Source organism: Brachycentrus maculatus, unplaced genomic scaffold (assembly GCF_059751285.1).
Source record: "Brachycentrus maculatus isolate JH-2025_06_01 unplaced genomic scaffold, ASM5975128v1 h1tg000096l, whole genome shotgun sequence".
Lineage (NCBI taxonomy): Eukaryota > Metazoa > Arthropoda > Insecta > Trichoptera > Brachycentridae > Brachycentrus > Brachycentrus maculatus.
Window position 1 is genome coordinate 1,093,500 of NW_028280850.1, and position 21,949 is coordinate 1,115,448.

At 30.0% G+C, this 21,949-nt stretch overlaps 1 protein-coding gene across 1 annotated transcript in view; it reads right to left on the reverse strand.

The window, feature by feature from the left end:
• The window catches only part of Sol1 (CUB domain-containing protein Sol1), a 243,900-nt gene extending 224,044 nt beyond the window's left edge, over nucleotides 1–19,856 (reverse strand). Inside the window, exons 1-2 of the mRNA XM_088258466.1 lie at nucleotides 19,804–19,856; nucleotides 8,565–8,637 (exon numbers count right to left, since the gene is read on the reverse strand). Coding sequence (XP_088114592.1) covers nucleotides 8,565–8,637; nucleotides 19,804–19,824 — 94 coding nt within the window. The 5' untranslated portion in view covers nucleotides 19,825–19,856. The remainder of the gene's footprint in view (nucleotides 1–8,564; nucleotides 8,638–19,803) is intronic.
• Nucleotides 19,857–21,949: the final 2,093 nt, after the last annotated feature.

The following is a 21,949-nucleotide window of genomic DNA, read 5'->3' on the forward strand; positions in this document are numbered from 1 at the left end:
TCATATGCAAGTAAAGACGCCTCTTGGTCGGGAATTGGCTGCATTTGTTACCATCTCGATGGAGTGAGGAACAATATGCAACGAGAATAATAATTGCCTCCTCCGCCTTCTAGAACTCTGGTATATTCTAGTATAAGTTACGACAAAAGGCTGTGATACGTATTATTACGTTGCTACTGTGTTGCTAGATGAAAAGTACTGGCTGTTGAAAACTTTGTGTAAACGTAATAAAGAAGAATACCTTCGATAATTATGTTTTACAAAGTTGTCGCTTAACTAAATGAGTATTACGCTTTTAAAATAAAATTATTTTACCCTTTACAATAATTGAAAATTACGTCAAACTATGTATAAGCTAAATAAAAATCAGGGGACATGAATTATCTCATAAGTTGATTCTTCAGTCACTTTGTAGTAAAATATATCAATTTAAAATTTATTTTTACTTGATAAATACCACTTTTCCTCAAAATTTATTCTGATACGTATTTTGATGCATTTAGCATAATTTTCAAACTCCATTTTTAATAATTCGGAATGCATCGAAACCGTGTCACAATTGATGTAAGAAAAGTGGTATTTTCCAAGTAAAACTTAAATTAACATTAGTTATGTTTAAAAAAACAAAAGATTAATATCACACATAAAACAACGATAACGCATAAATCCAAAAAAATATTATACGAAAAGTCATGCAACATTATGACAATCAAACAACCCTTGTGATAAAAATATTTAACATTAATAATACATAAATATCAAAAAATAACAAACACCTCCTAAATGGTTAGGATCCTTCAACGTACCAAGGACACAACTCTAAAATTTAGTTTATTATTAGATTAAAACCAATATTTTTAGCTTTTCCACTTTTTTTATTTGACCAGCGACCGGGTTTCGTCGTTACCGACATCATCAGACTGGTGAGAGGCTATACAAATTGTTATGTTATATATAAAAGAAGGCAGGAGTTGATAACCATGATTTGATATAATTTTATGAGAAATTAATTTAATTTGAGTGAATTTAAGTATTGTATGATATTTAATTTGGTATTGGATAATATAAACTTTGGATAATATAAACTTTGGTATTGGATAATATAAACTTGGATAATATAAAATTGATATTGGATAATATAAACCTCTAAAATTTAGATTTAGCTTCACATGTGGTGTTTAAAAATGATGCAGAATACATGGAAAGTCGCGTCATAATACATTTTAAGTTAATGTGGTATTTATAAAGAAAAAAATAATTTTGAAATGGAAAAATACTAACACAAAATAACTGATGAATCAATTAATGAGATTACTTTAAATGATTGGTTAAGAAAACCTTTTATTATACATATACCGTATTCAGCTCACATAATAATTATTTTGGAAAATATTAATATCTTTGACTGTAAAGGTTACATATTTATCATTGTGAAAATAGTACTTACGCGTACTGATAATTTCAGCAGTCATTTTGTGGAAGGTTTAGTCATGTTATAAATATTAAATAGAAATTGTTTTAAAGCACTTAAATTGATTGAAATATGTTCCAGCTAAGAATATTGTTTTAGCGGACCATTATTTGTTAAATTTAATATTGGAAATTGCCGACTCTGTGGTAAAATTTCATTACTGAAATTTATTAATGATTCAAAGGAAACGCAGAATATGATAATGGTTCTCAATATATTATAAGTTTAGCATACATGGTATAATTGATTTGTAAAAATTATTACACCATGGATTATTATCCAACCGTTTAACCAACTTCGCCTGGCAAGAAAACAAATTTAAAAAGTAGTATTTACTAAATGAAATTTCAATTAACAAAATATTTTTCAAATATTAAATTTACAACATTTTGAGTGTGTCCACAAAATCTGGATTATCTCCAATTACAGGAGTTATTTTCATATTATTTTTTGACATCTCATCAAAGATTAAGAAGAATATGGAAACTCACATACTAATAAAGGAGTTTCTGCTCAGTAAAAAGCTTCTTTTCATCTCACCAATAGATGTCTTAAGTGAAGTTTTAATGATTCAAGAACAAAGTTTCGAAATTGGTACATATAAATATAGAACTTCCAAAAATTTTAATGTTGTGGTTGTCAATAATGGGTAGAATTGGTGAATGTTACACGTTTGTAGAGTGATCACTTAAACCAGCATATGACGGTCGTCAGTCCCGTAAATGCCCAGACTTCCGTATTCTTCTTCATCTTTGTTGAGATGTCAAACAATTGTACGAAAATAATAAATGTTTCGAATATAAAAACACTGCTCGTTTTATGGAAAAAATCTCAAAACCACCTTTGATGGTTTAAACACAAAAAAAATGTATGAGAAGTGGATCAAATCAATACAATTTGGGTATCAATCATCCCCTTCGCCCGTACAAGTCACGTCTTACCTGTCGTACTAAATTAGGATAATATAATGTATTTTTGCTCAGGAAATAGAAGTGTCATTCATGATGTGAACGATGTGAATTTAAATAAGCCAAACCCTTCGCGTAAAAATATGCCAACGGAATTTATCAATGAATTCTTCGCTTACCTTTGTATTGCATTAAAAACATTGTATTTCTGAATTGTATTTTAGAATATGCCAACGGAATTTATCAATGAATTCTTCGCTTACCTTTGTATTGCATTAAAAACATTGTATTTCTGAATTGTATTTTAGAATATGCCAACGGAATTTATCAATGAATTCTTCGCTTACCTTTGTATTGCATTGAAAACATTGTATTTCTGAATTGTATTTAGGAATTGGGTAATATTTACACAGGGAAATGTAATTTTTAATGGTTTGTTTAATTGATATGGATGAAACAAGACTTTGAATCCTGTTTCAAAGAAAAACAATTTACTTATGAACTGGTGTGTAAAAACTAGTTTACTATTTGGCAGTTAGATATATCTATATAGTTTCCAGGTTTCTAAAATTATACACACAGACACAAAAACATATGTTTATATTTAAAAACAATACACCAAAACATCACTTTTGAGTTTATTTATGAGAACACTAGTGGTTTTGGGAACTACAGATGTTCTCAACAGGTGAAAATATATAGCATTGAAAATATATAACTGTACTGAATTTCAAATCATCCAATCTTTAAATCGATCAAATAGAAGTATTTTTAAATTGGAATATTATTTCAGGCTCGTTAAAAAAAATAAAGACGATTGAATTCGGAATGAAACCCATCTATATTAAAATCCACATAACGAAATTAAGATCACAAATTTCTCAACTAATAGTGCCACAATCAGCCGTACATATTACTAAATCTCATGTTTAGATACTCATAATATTCATATATTATCCGATGGGTGAAAAATCCAGTGTGTGATAAAAATAAATCAAAATAAATTGACATTTTTTTACGTTTTAATCCTTGCCTTTTTTTCCATGAAATCGGTATATGATAAGAAATGGGATGAAGTATATTTAAAGACTTTCATAAAATGAAAAATTATTGAGTTACAGTGTTTTCAGTATAAGTTGACTGTGTGTGAAATTTCTCATGAAAACGTACCTCAGCCCCAAGGGTGAATGTTTACGAAATATTATTCAAAAATTCTTTCCCCTGCTGAAAAAAAATATGTTCATTTTGCGCATATTGCAGACTCGTATATCAAAATGAAAAAAATATGACTGATTCAATATTCAGGTCGAATCACTCATTCGTTTACAAACGTTGTTACTGCGTATGAATGTAGTTTCTTACAAACGGTTTTGAAAATGGTATATTTTTTTATTTCAATGAATATAAACAGTACCATACTTTTAATATATAAAATACAACATAAATAATACGAAATTCATAATATAATATATGAGTGTACTAGCTTTATTTAGAGTTTTATTAAAATTTTGATAAACTTTGTATTTTCACCTGTTAATGAGAAGACCCGTTGTTCTCAAAACTAGTCGTGTTTACATTAAGAGAGTTAAATAGTGGTAATACCATATATATAAACAAGTTTTTTATTTGTACTGTGAACTCATTTTAAATCATAAAAGAGTGTGTCCAAATACTTGCTCACAAATCTGGACTACCTCCAATTATAGGAGGTATTGTTCATATTATTTTTTAACATGTCAAAATAGATGATGAAGAATATTCTTCTTCATGTTCGTTGTTTTAGTGAAATGGTCATCACGCTCGGCTACCGTTCTGGAGGTCCTGGGTTCGATTCCCAGGGGGGGTCAAATAAATATAAGTGATTTTAGCACTGTAATATTTATTCAATATTACCCTGGACTGGTACCTGAAGCGGAGGGCTGATCACCTTTCCTTCATGTGTAAAAGATCAAGATAACACTGCGTTTATATAACACAGTGCCCTATGCACCATTGAGGTGCGGATAAGAGTTTTATTTTTTATTTATTATATGTTGAGATGTCAAAAAATAATCTTTTAAATGATCATGTTATTCCTCAAAGTTGGCGCCAAATCAATAAATTAGATAATTTTAACTGTACATCTAAATGGTCACGTGTAAAGAATAAATCGATAACTTAAAAAATACAAATAAAGCTTTTATTTTCACCTGTTGATTAGTACATCAATGGTTTTGAAACAAGTCGTGTTTACATTAGTAAAGTAAAAACGTGGTCTCATACAAGAGTTTTATTTTTAATAGATTTATATTATCCACTGACACTTCGTGATGGAATTGCATTTTTAATATTTTATTAGACTAAAACCAATATTTTTATCTTTTCCACTTTATTTTTATTTGACCAGCGACCGGGTTTCGTGTTTACCGATATCGGTAACGACGAAACCCGGTCGCTGGTTAAATAAAAATAAAGTGGAAAAGCTAAAAATATTGGTTTTAATCTAATAATATATTAAGTTTTATTTTTATCTTAATTTCATCATGTTATCCCTCAAAGTTAATGCCAAACCAACAAATTAAATAATTGTAACTATACATCTACACAATCATGAGTAAATAATAAAACAAATATAATTTTTGTAAAGTCTCGTAAAAAATACGCACATTTCATTTTGAGGGTATAAAGTTTGATTTTTCCGCATTTCACGGTGAAATATTTTTTAAGATTTTTTATTTACAAATCCTAGTTTATCCAACCTTTTCGTGAGATAAATGGGATATGCTGTTCCAAATTCCACGCATGTTTTACAAGCTGTAAACTAAAATCCTTGGCTCAATATATGTATTTACTAGTGGGTTCATTATATAAGGTGTCCGAAAATACGTTTCACTTAATTCTTAATTGATTCATCAAACCTTTTATTATATTTTTCTTATTAAATTGTACTAAAACACTTGTTTTTACCGCTTGAGTTTATTTAATTATAACGACTAGTTTCGGAAGCTATGCTCCCATAATCAGGTCTAAATATAAACTAGTCGTTATATTAAAATAAATGCAAGTGGTTAAAAACAAGCGTTTATTTTCAATTTTATCATGTTTTACCACAATGTGAATGCCAAAACAATAAATATATATTTTTTTATTAAATTATTTAAAAAAAAATAATCCTAACCATCTTAACCAAACAACACAATTTAAACTAAAATGGGGAAAAAAATACTAAATGACACGTTGCTCTTCTTCTCTTATACGGTTGTAAGACCTGGCAAGGGCTCAGAGCTCAGAGCTCAAAGCTCAGAGCTCAGGGCTCAGAGCAGCCGTGTACATAGCTTAGAGAATAGGTGTCTGCGAAGAATTTTAGGCGTGCGGTAATTTGACTTTGTAAGGAATGAGGATTTGGGGCATAGGGCAACCCATGGGGTCACTAGTGTAGTCAATAAAAGGCGATTTAGTAGGCTAGGCCATGTATTTTGCATGGCTCCCTATAGCCGCTATCAATCTAAGCTCTTTTACATGGAATCAAGTTTCCACCACCCAGGACGTCCACTGTTGACAATTGTTGGCAGTTTTTGTCTGAATTTGGGGCGCGGATTTGATTATAGACGATGCAAAGGATCTGGCAGTCAATATAAGAGCTTGGATGTAGTTTATGGAATCAATATCCTACACATAGGGAACGAATATGAATTAATATATGGCTAAAAATAAAATAAAATGCCACATGAGATTTTTACCTAAGCCCTGCTTACCGAATATTTGAATTATTTTATATTCGAATCAAGTAGATTGTAGTAATATTAAAAGTATAAGATAATTTATAAAGCGATATTTTTGTAAAATTTTACCTCAAAAGCGTTCTACAGTGATTTAATTAGGTAAAAATGTGGAAATTATTTATTAAATAAACGAATTTTAAGTATTTGTCTTAGGATCATCTCACTCTCATTGCTTCAACAAATTGCTAACTGCCAATAGAAGTGCATGTCATATAGATAATAGCATTAATTAGACTCGAAAAAAATCTGTTTACTTCAAAACCAGTTGACATTGTTATTAAGTTATATTTTTAAAATATAAAATCATTTCAAAGTAAAGTTATTTTGTATTTTATAAAATTTATAGTTTTCATTCAAGGATTTAGTGCGCAACTAAAGCAGCATACAAATGTGTTTCTCTTAAATTTAATTTAAAAAGGCGTAAAATATGTTTTTGAAATAAGCGTATGAAAGTTATGGGACACCTTGTAGACTATACATCACGTCCTATCTACGTACGGACTGAATATAGGATGTTTCAGGCGGCTCGTGACCTACGGACTATGAATTTTAACAGAAAATAATGTTCGTGATCACGTGTAGATCATTCGGCCTTCACGAGGGAGAGAATTTTATTTACCATTTAAACAACCACCCCCTAATTCCACTTCCTTTCTCACTCGAACAACATCCGTACAAAAAAATGTACCAGATGGTAAATTCTATACAAAACGTACGAGAAGTATTTAAAAACAGAATTTAACCTTTGAACATGGAGATTACTCTATTTATTCAGACAGTGTAAAAGAAAATAAACATATTAATCATATGGTAGTCGTACAGGTGAAAGTGACCAACTGACAAAACGTAAAATGTTCAGGAGGGCCATTTAAGTCACTTTTGCTTGGCAACAAAATATACATCAATACAGTTGGTCATTTTTATCAAGACAATATATTATACTTCCAATTTTAAAATCGCTTTGGGATTTTTTCAGGGCAATTTTAAGGGAGTGAGTTATCAAATAGTTAATGATCACGTTTTTGTAAAAAATGCGCTTGGTCACTTTCTCCTGTATGACTACGATATATTCTATGACTGTAGTATCTGCTATTTTTTTCTTACCCTTATCTGCACCCTATAGTGCAAAGCGCACTTCTTCGTACAGAAGCTGTGTTATCTTGATTGTTGAATCCGTGAAAATAAATTCCTGCACTTCGAGTAACAGTCAAGAATAATATTAAATATTTTTATTAACGTTTTACTTGGTAAATACCACTTTTTATTAAAAAATATTGTAATACGTGTGTCGATGCATTTCGCATGATTTTCAAACATCGCAGTCAGACTACCTTATTTAAATAGGCTAAGATATCAATAAATATTTATTTATATATTTAAACTTCATGTACAGAAAATAAATAAGTACATGGCGGAATTATTGCTAAAAAGCAGTATCTACCAACCTAATAAAAACAGTTGTTTTATTGATCAAAACGTTTGATACCAAATACAGCTGTTTGCAATCAGAGGGAAGATAGTACTTAAACATTAAAAAAAACATGAATTACAAATTGACATTTTAATTAAAATAAATATCGTGTTTCTTTCATTCTTTAAGGTAAAATATTTGTTGAACCAAAAAGCTTATAGTTTTTTTTAAACACACAATATTATAAAAAATATTTCGAGTAAATTTACTTGTTGATATTGTAGTTTCAAGAATATGTAAGAATATTCCTACATGACCGCCAAAATAAAGTTTTGTAAAATAAAAGCATTGTCAACATTGTGGTATGGTTACATAAAACTCAATTCATCATTTATATTTCACTATGTGTAAGACCAACTGTATACTGATGACCTGATGATGGAATAGTTGTGTTTTTAAGTGGTTTTATGCATAGAGTTAATTCTATGAAAATTGTTTAAAAAATTATATTCTTAACTTTTTCTCACTTTTTTGTGTTAGGTTAACATGGGTTAAAATAATAAAAATGAATGTAAAAAGAACTCCACCGACAAGACACACAAGATGGCTTAGTGGATCTCTGCAAAAAATATTTAAAACACGTTTAAAATTGTCCGCCTCCGTAGTGTAATGGTCAGCATGCTCGGCTACCGTTCTGGAGGTCCCGGGTTCGATTCCCAGGGGGGTTTAATAAATATAAGTGATTTTTTCACTCTAATATTTATTCAATATTACACTGGACTGGTACCTGAAGTGGAGGGCTCATCACCTTTCCTTCATGTGCAAACGATCGAGATAACACTGCGTTCATATGAAGCAGTGCCCTATGCACCATTGGGGTGCGGTAAGGGTTTTATTATTATTTAAAATTGTTTTTTAAATAAATGTTTACAATTTATGTAAATATAAAAAAAAATGTCAATATATAATCTGAGGGATGAATGATAAGAAGAGTGTTGAAGTAATAAAGTTACCTGGATTAACTGCGTGACTCTCTTCTGGTCCATTCAGAGATAAATGAAGTAACAGCAAGAAGACCACAGGCATCTGAAAAATAATAAAACATTTTATTTTTATTTTCACCTGTTGATGAGAATATCTGCAGTCCTAGAAACATTAATAAACTCATAAGAGTGTTTGCATTAATAAACTCATAAGAGGTGTTATGCAAGTGTTTTATTTAAACATTTAAAGCATTGTGCCGTTCTAAATTAATTACTAATATAAACTTTTAGAAACAATTATGCAATATTTAAATGCGCAATAATAAAGCCAGCTTTTTGAACACAGTTTTTTTAACCGCCTTACACATACGAACGTACGTAATACGCGTGGGCTTTCTTTATCATTCCGCGCTAATCCGTATGGCCTATGCGCACGAGAAAAGATATCTGTTCCAAAAATATTTAATCCATACCGGATACACTGACGAATTTTTGTCAGGCTTCATACTTGATCATTTTTTGTGACAACAAACGTTGTGATTTTTTTACTTGTTTACAAACAAACCCCCTTCGGGGGTCAAGAGATCTTGCATCCCTTATGTCACTGCGACCATATAAGGTCTATTGTGACTTCCCTCTGTATTACAGCTCAGTTAAATTTAAAAAAAATCATTTACTATTAGAGAAACCAATGATTTAAATGCTAAAAAAATATTATTTTTTGACATCTCATCAAAGATGAAGAAAAATATGGAAGTCTGGGCATTTACGGGGCTGACGACCGTCATCGGCTGGTTTAAGTGGCCACTTTACACACGTGCAACATTCACCAATTCTACCCATTATTGACAACCACACTACTCAAATTCTTGGAAGTTCTATATATATGAACCAATTTAGAAACCTTGTTCTTGAATCATTTTTCTTTATTATTTTAATTATTTTTCTTCTTCATCTTTGATGAGATGTCAAAAAATAATATGAAAATAACTCCTGTAATTGGAGATAATCCAGATTTTGTGAACAAGTATTTGGACACACTCAAAATGTTGTGCATAAAAAATATTAGTTTAATACCATTTTTTGAGATAATTAATGTAAGCACGATTAGTTTTGAAAATAAGTTCATATTTTTACAAAAGTTTAATTAGTATTTTCACCTGTAAATGACAACATCTCCAGCTCTCGAAACTACTCCTATTTACATTAATATGTATATTCAAAATTTGGTGTTTTATTTAAATACATAAATATGGTGGAGTTACGTATTTGTTTAATGAATAAACACATCTTTATAAATTGTGTCCTTTTCAAATTGCTACACGTGTAGCTTCAATTAGAATGTAAATAACTTATACTTCAATTTGAATGTAAAGATATATTTATTTGACAAAGAAATCTTCTAATTATACTAATATAAAGGCATAAACTCAACGCGGTTTCATTATAAATGGATTCTGAATATGCAAAGACTTTTTTTAATCCCCAGGCGACTATTAAAACAACCCTTGGGAGTTTTAATAGAAATTAAATAATGTATGGTAGAGAATTTAGAATCTTTTTCAAAATTACGGGTGTGCAAGTAAAAAACGTTGTATGACAGTATAAAAAACGCTATTTCAGATTCATAAACTATGGATCAGATAAACGTTTGTGTTGATATGAAGAATGATTAATAAAAAAATTAGTATTCTTGTTTAGTTTGTATATGATGTGTTTTGTTTTTTTTTTGCTTAAAATCAACAGCTGGTAAATTTAAATAAATAAAAAACATATTCTGACATAAATAATGAGATATATTTTATTTAAGATATAGTATTAGGCATTTAAGGACATTTTTTGTTAAGAAAAGTTCATAGATAACACATTTAGTGAACCATAAAATTATTACTTACAAATGATATATTAGCTTTCTAGAGAATGTCGAAAATTGAAAATTTAAACGTTGGGCTTAGCTGTAAAGATATTTATGAAATTCGATTAAAAAAAATGTCATTATTTACCAATAAATATATAAAAAGCACTTAAAAATATTATAAAATAAGTGTTTATTCAAAGAAACATAACCTTAAAATTGATTTATCTTTTACACAGACATTTTTCGATTTTCTTTTGTGTTATATTAGCTTGATGTTACATTGCACAAATACATAAAAATCTACCATGGTAAAAATCAAAAGTCTAAATAATAAAATATAATGAACATAAAAACTAAAAAAAATATCATTAAATAAGTTGGGAAACATTTTTTTTAAGTTCGCGCCTTAGGCATATTTTTAACATTTTAAAAGTCATTAGAATAGCATGTCATGCAGATGCTTTTATTTTCCTCTCTTGGGGTAGTTCATTGAAAAAAATAATACAAAAACCTTTAGAATTAAAAAAAGCTTTACCGTTAAACATAACGGCCATGCATTAAAACGTGCGCTGGTTCTCACTTACAAGGGTTTCTCGACGTAAGCGTGTCCATACAGCAACCCTTACATTAGGATTTTAGGCATACTCCCTGGGTTACTCCAAACGAAAACCAGGGTGAAATAAGAAAATCTTTAAAAAATACAACAGCAATAAAAAATATAAAACTACTGAAAATGGTACAAAATAAAAATTAACAATTAAGTATTTATATTATTTTTTGATACGGCATCAACTTTGTGAAATGACATGTAAATATTTTTTATAAATTAAACAATTAAATAAGTATACCACTTTAACGAGTTTTATTTATATATACAACTCGTTACGAAAACTTAAAAAAATTAAAACGTTTTAATTAATTCGTTTTAATTTTTACCAGAAGATGAAAACATCTGTAAGTATTCGAAACTAGTCGTGTATTTAAATAAAACTTATAAAAGTGGTTTATACGAGTGTTTAATAAAAAAAAATCAACAATTATCTACACTAAATTTGCTTTTTCTTCCTGGCTTCATCCCAATTTAAGGTCATGCCTTCGAAAAATGTTATCTTTCTGTAGCATCTCATTTTGCCACAGAAGGTAAGATCATAACTCTGTATTTTGTCTGTACAACATATGCATAATTGCAAAAAAATACATACAAAATGTTTTTCTAAATATATTTAACCTCAGTTTTAAAAACTTTTATTTTGAAAGAATAATCCTGTATTTTTAAATAATGACTTCATAAAAATAATGAATTTAACTTTGTTACTATATTTTTTGTTTGTGCTTAAAGAGAGTCCGATGGATATACGACTGTAATGGCCTCGAGATAGGCGCTACAAATTTGACCAGGCAATCTGACTTTAGGCAAAGGAAAGTAATCTGTCAACTTACTTAAATTTAATATAGTTTTGCCCATAGATAAACAATGTATCATATAATACGAGTATCAGATAAAACATATCCAAAATTCACATTTTAAATCCAAGAAACGATAAATGGTAACGATAATGGTCTTAGATATCGTAAATAGTTTTTTTTCATCTGAAAGACTGGATTTGATAACTCAATTTACCAAAAAAATCAGACTTCGGGACTTTTAGCTTTAGGGTATAAATATTATGTTTGACATCTTTCAAAGAATCTTTAAAAGTTTTATTTTGTCATTTTACGACACGAAAGAAGAATATTATTTTCCCAACCCTCATCCTCGAATTATTTCAAGGGTATGTTTATTCTAGCGAAAATTCTTTTTAAATATTTATTCGCTGTTGCTTTGTAATTTAAGCACGGGAATTGTCGTGGAGTATCTTCCATATAAGCGGCCTTTATGACATAGCTATATATTATTCAAATTTTATATTTTCCGCGTCACGGAAAGCTGTGTGCCTGAAAGCTCGGAAAACTTGTTTCAAAAGCATTTAATATGTAGTTTATGCTGTTTTAGATTTGGTTTTCGTTCCAGGGTTTCAGGAAACTGCGGGACATATTGGTATCACAGAATGTCGTGATTCAAAATATCATTTACCTTTTACCTCATTGAATACAAAACGAGTGGAATATTTTTATTACTACTACCATCGAGCTGTTTCTCTACATGGGGTAGGCAGAGTGGATAGAACGTCCCACTCTTCTGTTTTGACACGCTCCTACGATTTTTCAAGTCCATATATCTAATCAAACATGCCCTCCGACTTTGTATACTTTTGAGACGACTATTTTTTAGGATCTTATTGAGATGTTTATGCCATTTTTTGACGTTGTCGTTCTTTTCATTCGCTGTACCGAAAATTTAATTATTTGATAAATATTTATTTTATTTTAAATTATAAACATACTTACAAATATCAAAATAACATCAAAAATTAAATAAACAAACAATGTATACTAAAATAAAAAAAAAAACGAAATTATCTAAAATGAAAATGCTATAAAGCTGTTGTTTTATTATGTTCAATGCAATTCCACCAATAAATGTGTCGGGTTGTGGTCCCGTGGTTAATGTCGTGGACTCTGAAGTCAGAGTTTCTCGGTTCGAACCCACTCTACCACAATTTGATACCTATTTCTAATAATGTACCGCTTAGGCTCATAGAAATATTATGAAATTGAAATATTTGTGTAAATAATAAAAACACAAATATTTATCTTTTTAAAAAAAAAGGAAATGTCAGTACGAAATCTGTTCCTCTCTCTTCTGATTACTTTGAGTATATTTAACTGTTGAGAACATGTTGAGTTGTTAAAACTAGTCACGCTTAGAATAATAAACTCAATTGTGGTTCTTAACAAATGTTTTATTTTTATATTATTTTTTGACAGCTCATCAAAGATGAAGAAGAATTTGAAAGTCTGGACATTTACGGGACTGACGACCGTCATAGGCTGGTCACTTTACACATGTGTAACATTCACCAATTCTATCCATTATTGACAACCACACTACTCGAATTCTTGGAAGTTCCATATATATATAGTAATTTTAAAACATTGTTCCTGAATCACAAGATCTTCACTAGAGACATCTATTGGTGAGATGAAAAGAAGCTTTTTATTGAGCAGAAACTCTTATATAAGTATGTGAGAACCGAATCCTGGATTGTAATCATTCACATAAGAAAAGCCTGAAAATAAAAATTTTATTTTTAGTATTTAAGCTTGTAATTTGACCAGGTAATTTATTCACAACATTTTGAGTATATCCAAATACTTCACAAATATTTGTTTATTTTTAAATTTAAAAAAATCATGTTATTCAATCAAGCTTTATCATGTTTTCGTAAAAACTAAATGCCAAATCAATAATTCGTAAATAATTTTAAGCGTAAGTGGGTGGTTTTGATCAGTCACGAAATAAAGGCATTTTGCGTTTCGAAATATATGTTCGAAACGTATCTTTGCAAAAATCGATGGTAAAGTTTTATAAATCACAATGGGGCTGGGTCTTATAATAGCTTGCATGCCAATTTCTAGAGTTTATTGCCATTTTAATGGTGGAGTAACCATTATTTTCGTTGAATAATTCACCGCGCCGTACGAAATATGCGATTACCGAGATAAATAACTTCATTTAAGACAGGTTCGTACGTTTATGCAAACGATTATGCTAGAACGTGTTTGATGGTCTTGTTGTTAAGATAGGGGTCCCTTAATAATTACATATTCCACTGAAAACCAGAATAATTAAACGAGGATAAAGCTCCGTTAAGAAATTCCTGATATTTTACAATTTTAATACGATCGTACATTTTGATACATATCGTATTCATACAGGAGAAAGTGACCAAGTGCATTTTTTACAAAAACGTGATCATTGGCTATTTGATATCTAAGCAGCTTAATATTGCCCTGAAAAAATCCCAAAAGATTTAAAACTTGAAAGTATAATATATTGACTTGTTAAAAATTATTAACTGCATTGATGTTTATTTTCTTGCCAAGCAAAAGTGACTTTTACGTAAAAGTGACTTTAAAGTACGTTTCGGAAGGTGGTCACTTTCTCCTGTACGACTACGATATATAATATAATATACGTTTTTCTACAGGGATAGGTAGAGAGAATATAATAACCTACAAATCTGTCTTTGGAAACACCACGCAAACACGAATTGTTTCAAGATCTACAGATGTTCTCGTCAACGAGTGAAAATACAATCAGTTTTTATTTTCACCTGTTTATGAGAACATTAGTTGTTCTCGAAACTGGTCGTGTTTACATGAATAAACCCAAAAAAGTTATATTTTATAAGTGCTTCATTTTATATTTAAATTAAATTATTATCTTTCATATTTATTCCTCTCCTCTCCTTTTCCTTCCTGCATATTCTATGTTATTTTTTCATTCATTCATTCAAACACTTATCCCCACCCAATGGTGCATAGGGCACTTCTTCATATAAACGCAGTTATCTTGGTCGTTTACACATGAAGGAAAGGTGATGAGCCCTCCGCTTCAAGCACCAGTCCAGGGTGATATTGAATAAATATTACAGTGAAAAAATCACTTTTATTTATTTGACCCCGCCTGGGAATCGAAACCGGGACCTCCAGAACGGTAGCTGAGCATGCTGACCATTACACTACGGAGGCGGATGTGTAATACCATACCCGTACCTTTTTACTCCTACCCTTACATATACACACACTCACACACACACACACACACACACACACACACACACACACACACACACACACACACGTACACACGCACACACACACACACACACACACACACACACACACACACACACACACACACACACACACACACACACACATGCACCTTATCTTTTCTTTTTCTCACTTATATAATTGGTTTTCACCATTGTTAATCTAACTACGTTTTAAATACTCTTTATGTACAAGCTGTATAGTTCCGGAACAACAAAAAATTAAATAAAAGAATTCTCCTCTTAGATTTTCGCGGAATGCAACCGATCAATTTATAAATAAAAAACGCATACTATTTCATATATTTACAACATTTTGAGTGTGTCCAAATACTTGTTCACAAAATCTGGAATATCTCCAATTACAGGAGTTATATTCAAATAATTTTTTTGACATCTCATCAAAGATGAAGAAGAATATGGAAGCCTGGGCATTTACGGGGCTGACGACCGTCATAGGCTGGTTTAAGTGATCACTTTACACACGTGTAACATTCACCAATTCTACCAATTATTGACAACCACACTACTCAAATTCTTGGAAGTTCTATATATATGAACCAATTTAGAAACCTTGTTCTTGAATCACTAGAACTTCACTAGAGACATCTATTGGTGAGATGTAAAGAAGCTTTTTATTAAGCAGAAACTCTTATATTAGTATGTGAGATCCGAATCCTAGATTATAATCACAAACATGGGTACAATTGGTGAATGTTACACGTGTGTAAAGTGATCACTTAAACCAGCCTATGACGATCGTCAGCCCCGTAAATGCCCAGACTTCCATATTCTTCTTCATCTTTGATGAGACGTCAAAAATTTTTATTTCATATATTATTGAAATTCTAGCACCGTTTAAACAAACTCAAAAGCGGTCTTATACAAAGTGTTTTATTATTATATCAAGTTCATCATACGTACCTTCTTACTGTTTAATTATTCACATTCGAGCATCGATATCGGAATACTATCGTTTTTGATATTTTATCCGCGTTTTGTGAAACATTCAATACAAAGCTTCTTTGCTTTTTACTATGCAGAGGTTTCAAATTACCGAAATAAAAATAAAATATATCTTGTCGTGAAATGAACACAACGACAAGGATTTTTTTGGCACACAACAGGAAAAGTTTACCAATTCGAAGAAGTGGCTATTCATAAAGGACTTTTGTTGCTGGCGTAATATAATGCGTTTACGAATATGTGTAAGATGTTAATAAATTACCAATATAAAAAATTTATACAAGTTTTATAATATTTGCTTAGAAATACATGATGCCTTATTTATACTATTAATTTATTTCTCCATTACTGGATGTTATTTTCTTCTTACTTTCTTCCGCATACAAATGGTGCATAAGCCACCGTATTTGATACGCAATATAAGCTAACTAAATAACTAACCAACCGCAGAAGTAGGCAGAGAGAATAGAACGCCATACCTCCCTGGCCGCTTTCAAATATTTGACATACTCGATTGTACCAAGTTTTCTTATGCCTTACTCTGCTTCTTTTTCCAACTTCATTTGCCCCATTATTTTTTTAACCTTTGTTTCCTCACATACGTTGCCAAACCATCTCAACAAACCTTTCTTAATTTGATTGATAACGCTTATCTCAGCCTTAGATTATTTCCTTATTTCAACATTCAAACATCTATCATACATCGTTTTGCCACACGGTGGTCTGAGGGATCGCATTTTGACTGCATTCAGTCTTCTTTCATCCTTCTTTTGCCAACTACATGCTTTGCTTCTATACATTAGGGTTGGAAACAGGACTCCGTTGCTAACATAAGCTAACTTAAGCAATTATAAATAAAACATGTCTTACATGTTTTTCGCAGAAAATGATTCTTCATAACATATAGGATTAAGTTTTTGGTAAGGGAATGTAATAAATTATGAGTATTTTAATGTTTTTAATATTTTAGAATTTAATTAACCCTGATGATGACAAGATTCTAGTTGAAAGCGATAGGTTAAAGTGTACTGATAATAAAAAGTGGTTAAAACAAAATTGTTTAATTTTATAAAGTAAAAAAAAACATGACTTAATTTTTTTGGTAAAACAAACTTTTATTTACTTACAACATTTTGAGAGTGTCCAAATACTTGTTCACAAAATCTGGATTATCTCTAATTACATGAGTTATTTTCATGCATCTATTTCATACTTCCATATTCTTCTTCATCTTTGGTGAGATGTTAAAAAATAATATTTTATTTACTATTTACACATAACTTTTATAAGCATTTGAGTAAAAACAAATAAGATTTATCAAGTATTTTTCCCTTCCACAGTTTTTTTAGTCATTTGAAGAGACTATGATTTAAAACTACGCCCTTATCGAAAGCTTGGAATAACGGATAATGTATAATTTCCAGAAGCCATTTGTAACTGCCTTCAGGGTCACACTCCTTCATAACTTTCTCGGCTTGACTAATGACTATTTGTCAGCGAAATGACTGAGCTTGACAGCCCTAGTTTGGCACTGAAACTAAACAAAAAAAAACTTTATTCATCGATGCTTACATGAAACATCCACCCGGAAAACGAACTGGCAATTTAGTTTTTATTATCTGTGCTCAGAAAAGTAAGCACGATAGAAGATATTTTTATTTATTTATTTGTTTTATTTTTTTACTGTAATATTTATTCAATATGACCCTGGTATGGTAGTGGAGGGCTGGTCACCTTTCCTTCATGTGTAAACGATCAAGATAACACTGCGTTTATATATCGCGGTGCCCTATGCACTATTGGGGTGCGGAAAAGGGTTTTTTCTCTCTCTCTCTCTCTCTTATTTAATTTAGTTACAAACACATTTCAATTTCAATAATTTACTAGACATTTCTACTAAAAACATACTTTATTTTTTATATATTTTTTTCTATAAAAAAATAAATATTTGTGTTTTCATAACTTACACAAATATTTCAATTTCATACTATTTCTGTGAGCGTAAGCGGCTCATAATTAGAAATAGGTATCAGATTGTGGTAGAGTGGGTTCGAACCGAGAAACTCTGACTTCTGAGTCTGAGACACTAACCACAGGACCACAACCCGATACACCAACGACAACACATCACAACATTTTGAGTGTGTTTAAATACTTGTTCACAAATCTCGGATTTCTCCATATAGGAGTTATTTTTACATTTTTTGACATCTCTACATAGAAGAATATGGAAGTCTGGATATTAACAGGGAATATGACCTTTCAAAAACTGGTTAAGTGATCACTTTACATGCATTCACCATTCATAAAAATTTACCTCCTAGATACGAGTATATAATCAATCTCATGACATAGTACGCATAAGTTCATAACAGCCATCTATGTTGGATTGAAAATGGTTTTATTTAGCAGAGATTTCTTTTTTATTTGGATGTAAGCGAGATCTGAAATCTGGATTATTTTTACATACTGGGAAACGCCTGGGAAAAACGTGATATAAAAAAAATTGTTTTCAGGTGTTTCCCAGTATGTAAAAATAATCCGAGGTTTAGATGAGCATACAAATAAAAGGATTTCTGCTGAATAAAAGCTTTTCTCAACCCAACATAGAATTTTCTCAATCAACTGTTGTGTACTCATACATACTGTGTCATGAGATTGATCAATATATCAAGGAGTTCCGAAAATTTTAGCAGTTTGATTGTCAATCTTGTGTAGAATGCTTAGTGTTACACATGTGAAAAGTTATCACTGAAACAGCCTATTACAGATTATAAGCAATGTAAATACCAAGTCTTCGATATTCTTCTTCATCTATGTTGAGATGTCACAAATTGATTTAATAATAATTTATTAGTTTCCAAAGACAATTCAAGTAATTGGAAATTAGACAATTTGCTTGAATAGGTATAAAGTTGTAATCCTAATATCAATTATTACTTGAAAAACATGTTTGCCAGATTGCTTTGGCGTCGTATTATCGTACATTGACCGTAAGGAAATTGCATGACGCATATTTATAAAAATATTTTTTTACTACATGAAGCAAAATTATACTTGTTTTAATAATAATTTGTGATTTAATAACACTAAAGTCATTGCACTTAGCATTTAAACAATTTTATTTATGGCGTCATGCATATTTTTCAGCAAAATTACACGTTTACCATATAACGTGGTTTTATAACTCGGAGCATTTAGTAAAGCACGCAACTTTTGAAGCGGGTTTTCATGTGTTTATTTCGTATTTTACCTATGATGTAATAAAAATAGTTATTAAAATAAAATGAGCTTATATTTCTAGGAATATTTTTGACCTTTGTAATCACCCATTATTGTTTACTTGACAAAAGTAATTAAATTTGACGTGAATAAATATATTCTCAATATTTTTAGCGCGTCAAAGTTTTGCTCATGAATACTGGATTTACCACATTTAGGAGTCATTTATATTGAGATTTGTAGTGATATTTTAATAAAATATGTATATATTTAAACATGTAGTTTTCATTCAAAGGTAGAAAAGAAAATGTTACACATATTATAATGATATCATTTAAAATGAGAAGCGAGAAGACCGCGTCCCTTGTTTTCTGGCTTGTGAGATCTGTAAATCTCAGAATTCCATATTCCCATCCCAATTGACTTTGTCGTCCATATTGAGACATCGAGATATTAATAAAATCTTGGAATAAATCATTTGTTTATATGAATATTGGATACTCACCTCCATCACATTACCGCCCATTTCGTGACGTCATGGCGTCAGGTTAGCATTTTCTATAAAAAGAAGAAAAAAATACATTTCATTTTTGTAAAAAAATAAAAAAATCATAAATATAATTTTTTGACATCTCATCAAAAACGAAGAAGAATATGGAAGTCTGGGTATTTACGGGGTCGACGACCATCATAGGCTGGATTAAGTGATCACTTTACACACGTGTAACATTCACCAATTCTACCCAATTATAAAAATGAAAATGATTATTTCTGGCGTTTCTCATGTGTGTGATTATATAAATTAATATCCAGGATTCGGACCTCACATATTAACAAAATGTGTTTCTGCTAATTAAAAGGCTTCTTTTCATCTCACCAATAGATGTCTCTACTGAAGTTCTAGTGATTTAAGAACAATGTTTCTAAATTGGTTCATATATATTGAACTTCCAAGAATTTGAGTAGTGTGGTTTTCAATAATGGGTAGAATTGGTGAATGTTACACATGTGTGAAGTGATCATTTAAATCAGCCAATGACGGTCGTTAGCCCCGTAAATGCCCAGACTTCCATATTCTTCTTCATCTTTGATGAGATGTCAAAAATAATATGAAAATAACACCTGTAATTGGAGATAATCCAGATTTTGTGAACAAGTATTTGAACACATTCAAAATGTTGATCATAAATATCGTCGAAATTTTACTGAATTTATTTAATTATTTTATATATTTATACTTTTGATCAAAGTCAATCAGAAAGTTTCAATTGAACTCAGACCGATCTATTAAGAGACTACAATTTCACAAGCTGTCAGAAAAAAATCGTTAAACTTATTAAGAAAATTAATTTGATAAATGGTACTATTCATGCATTGGATACATCTGTATCAGACTTTAAAGTATGGTACACAAATTTACAAATACGGTTCATCTCAATTTAGTACGACAGCTTCCTAGATAATAAATTACATCTTTTCCTAATCTCAGAATACATACAAATGCTTAAATATTTAATTAGTTTATCTGACAAAACATTTTAAGAAGAAAATAAAATAATGGTGAAATACCTTACGGATATGAAACGAGATCTGTTTAAAACATATTGATTTTCACTTTACACGTGCTACTTATGAATGTATGTATGTACTCATGCGTGCACACAAAATTTATTGTGTGTTATAAATATAACACAGATGTCTACTGATAATATAAATTTTATCTTTGACAATAAATCACACGCGAGAATAAAAATAAATCAATACAGGCGTTTTCTGAATTTCCGCTTACAATGGAAAAATATTGTGTCTGTTTTTTCTGCTTAAAAAAATACACGTGTTTTTGAGGATTATTGTAAGACATATCACAAAACAAATAAGAATTTTTAGATAAAATGTTTGGATATTATTTAAAATAAGTTAAAAACAAACAATTACGTTAGACCACTATTGAGTTTATTAATGTAAACACGATTAGTTTTGAAAACTATAAAACCTGATATAAAATCAATGTTTCTATTTCTACCCGTTGATGAGAACATTATTAATACTTGAAACTAATCGTGTTTACATTAATATACTTAAAAGAGGTCTTTTATATTATGACTTTATATTTAAATGATCAAAGAAATAAAATCATCATTATATTCCACTAAGTTAATTCCAAAATATTAAAAATAAACTTCTTATTAAATATTTAAAGAGGGATGTTTAAATACTTAACCGATTATAATTTCTATATTGTTGTGTACGAAAATCTCGCATATTTAATTAACAGGGTAAAAAATTTGATTATTTTGTATTTCACGGATTTTTTAACTTTTTTTATTCTCAAATTTTCGGCATATACTTTGTGGTATGAAATGATTCAATTTTAAATAAAGCACATGTTTTCTACAACTTAAGTATTATATTGTAACGACTAGTTTTGGAAGCTTCAATTTACGTATATACAAACCTGTAAGTCAAGTATTTTATTTAATATCAATTTTTGAAATCATAGTGACCAACTTAAGTAACATTTATTAAACAAAATTTTAATTAATAAAAATACTCGTATTATTACATTTTTTTGACACACAAGTTAAAGAAAAAACAGTCAAAAAAGCTCTAATTTATTCAGAATTAAATTGTATCCATGTTCTTTTGTAGTA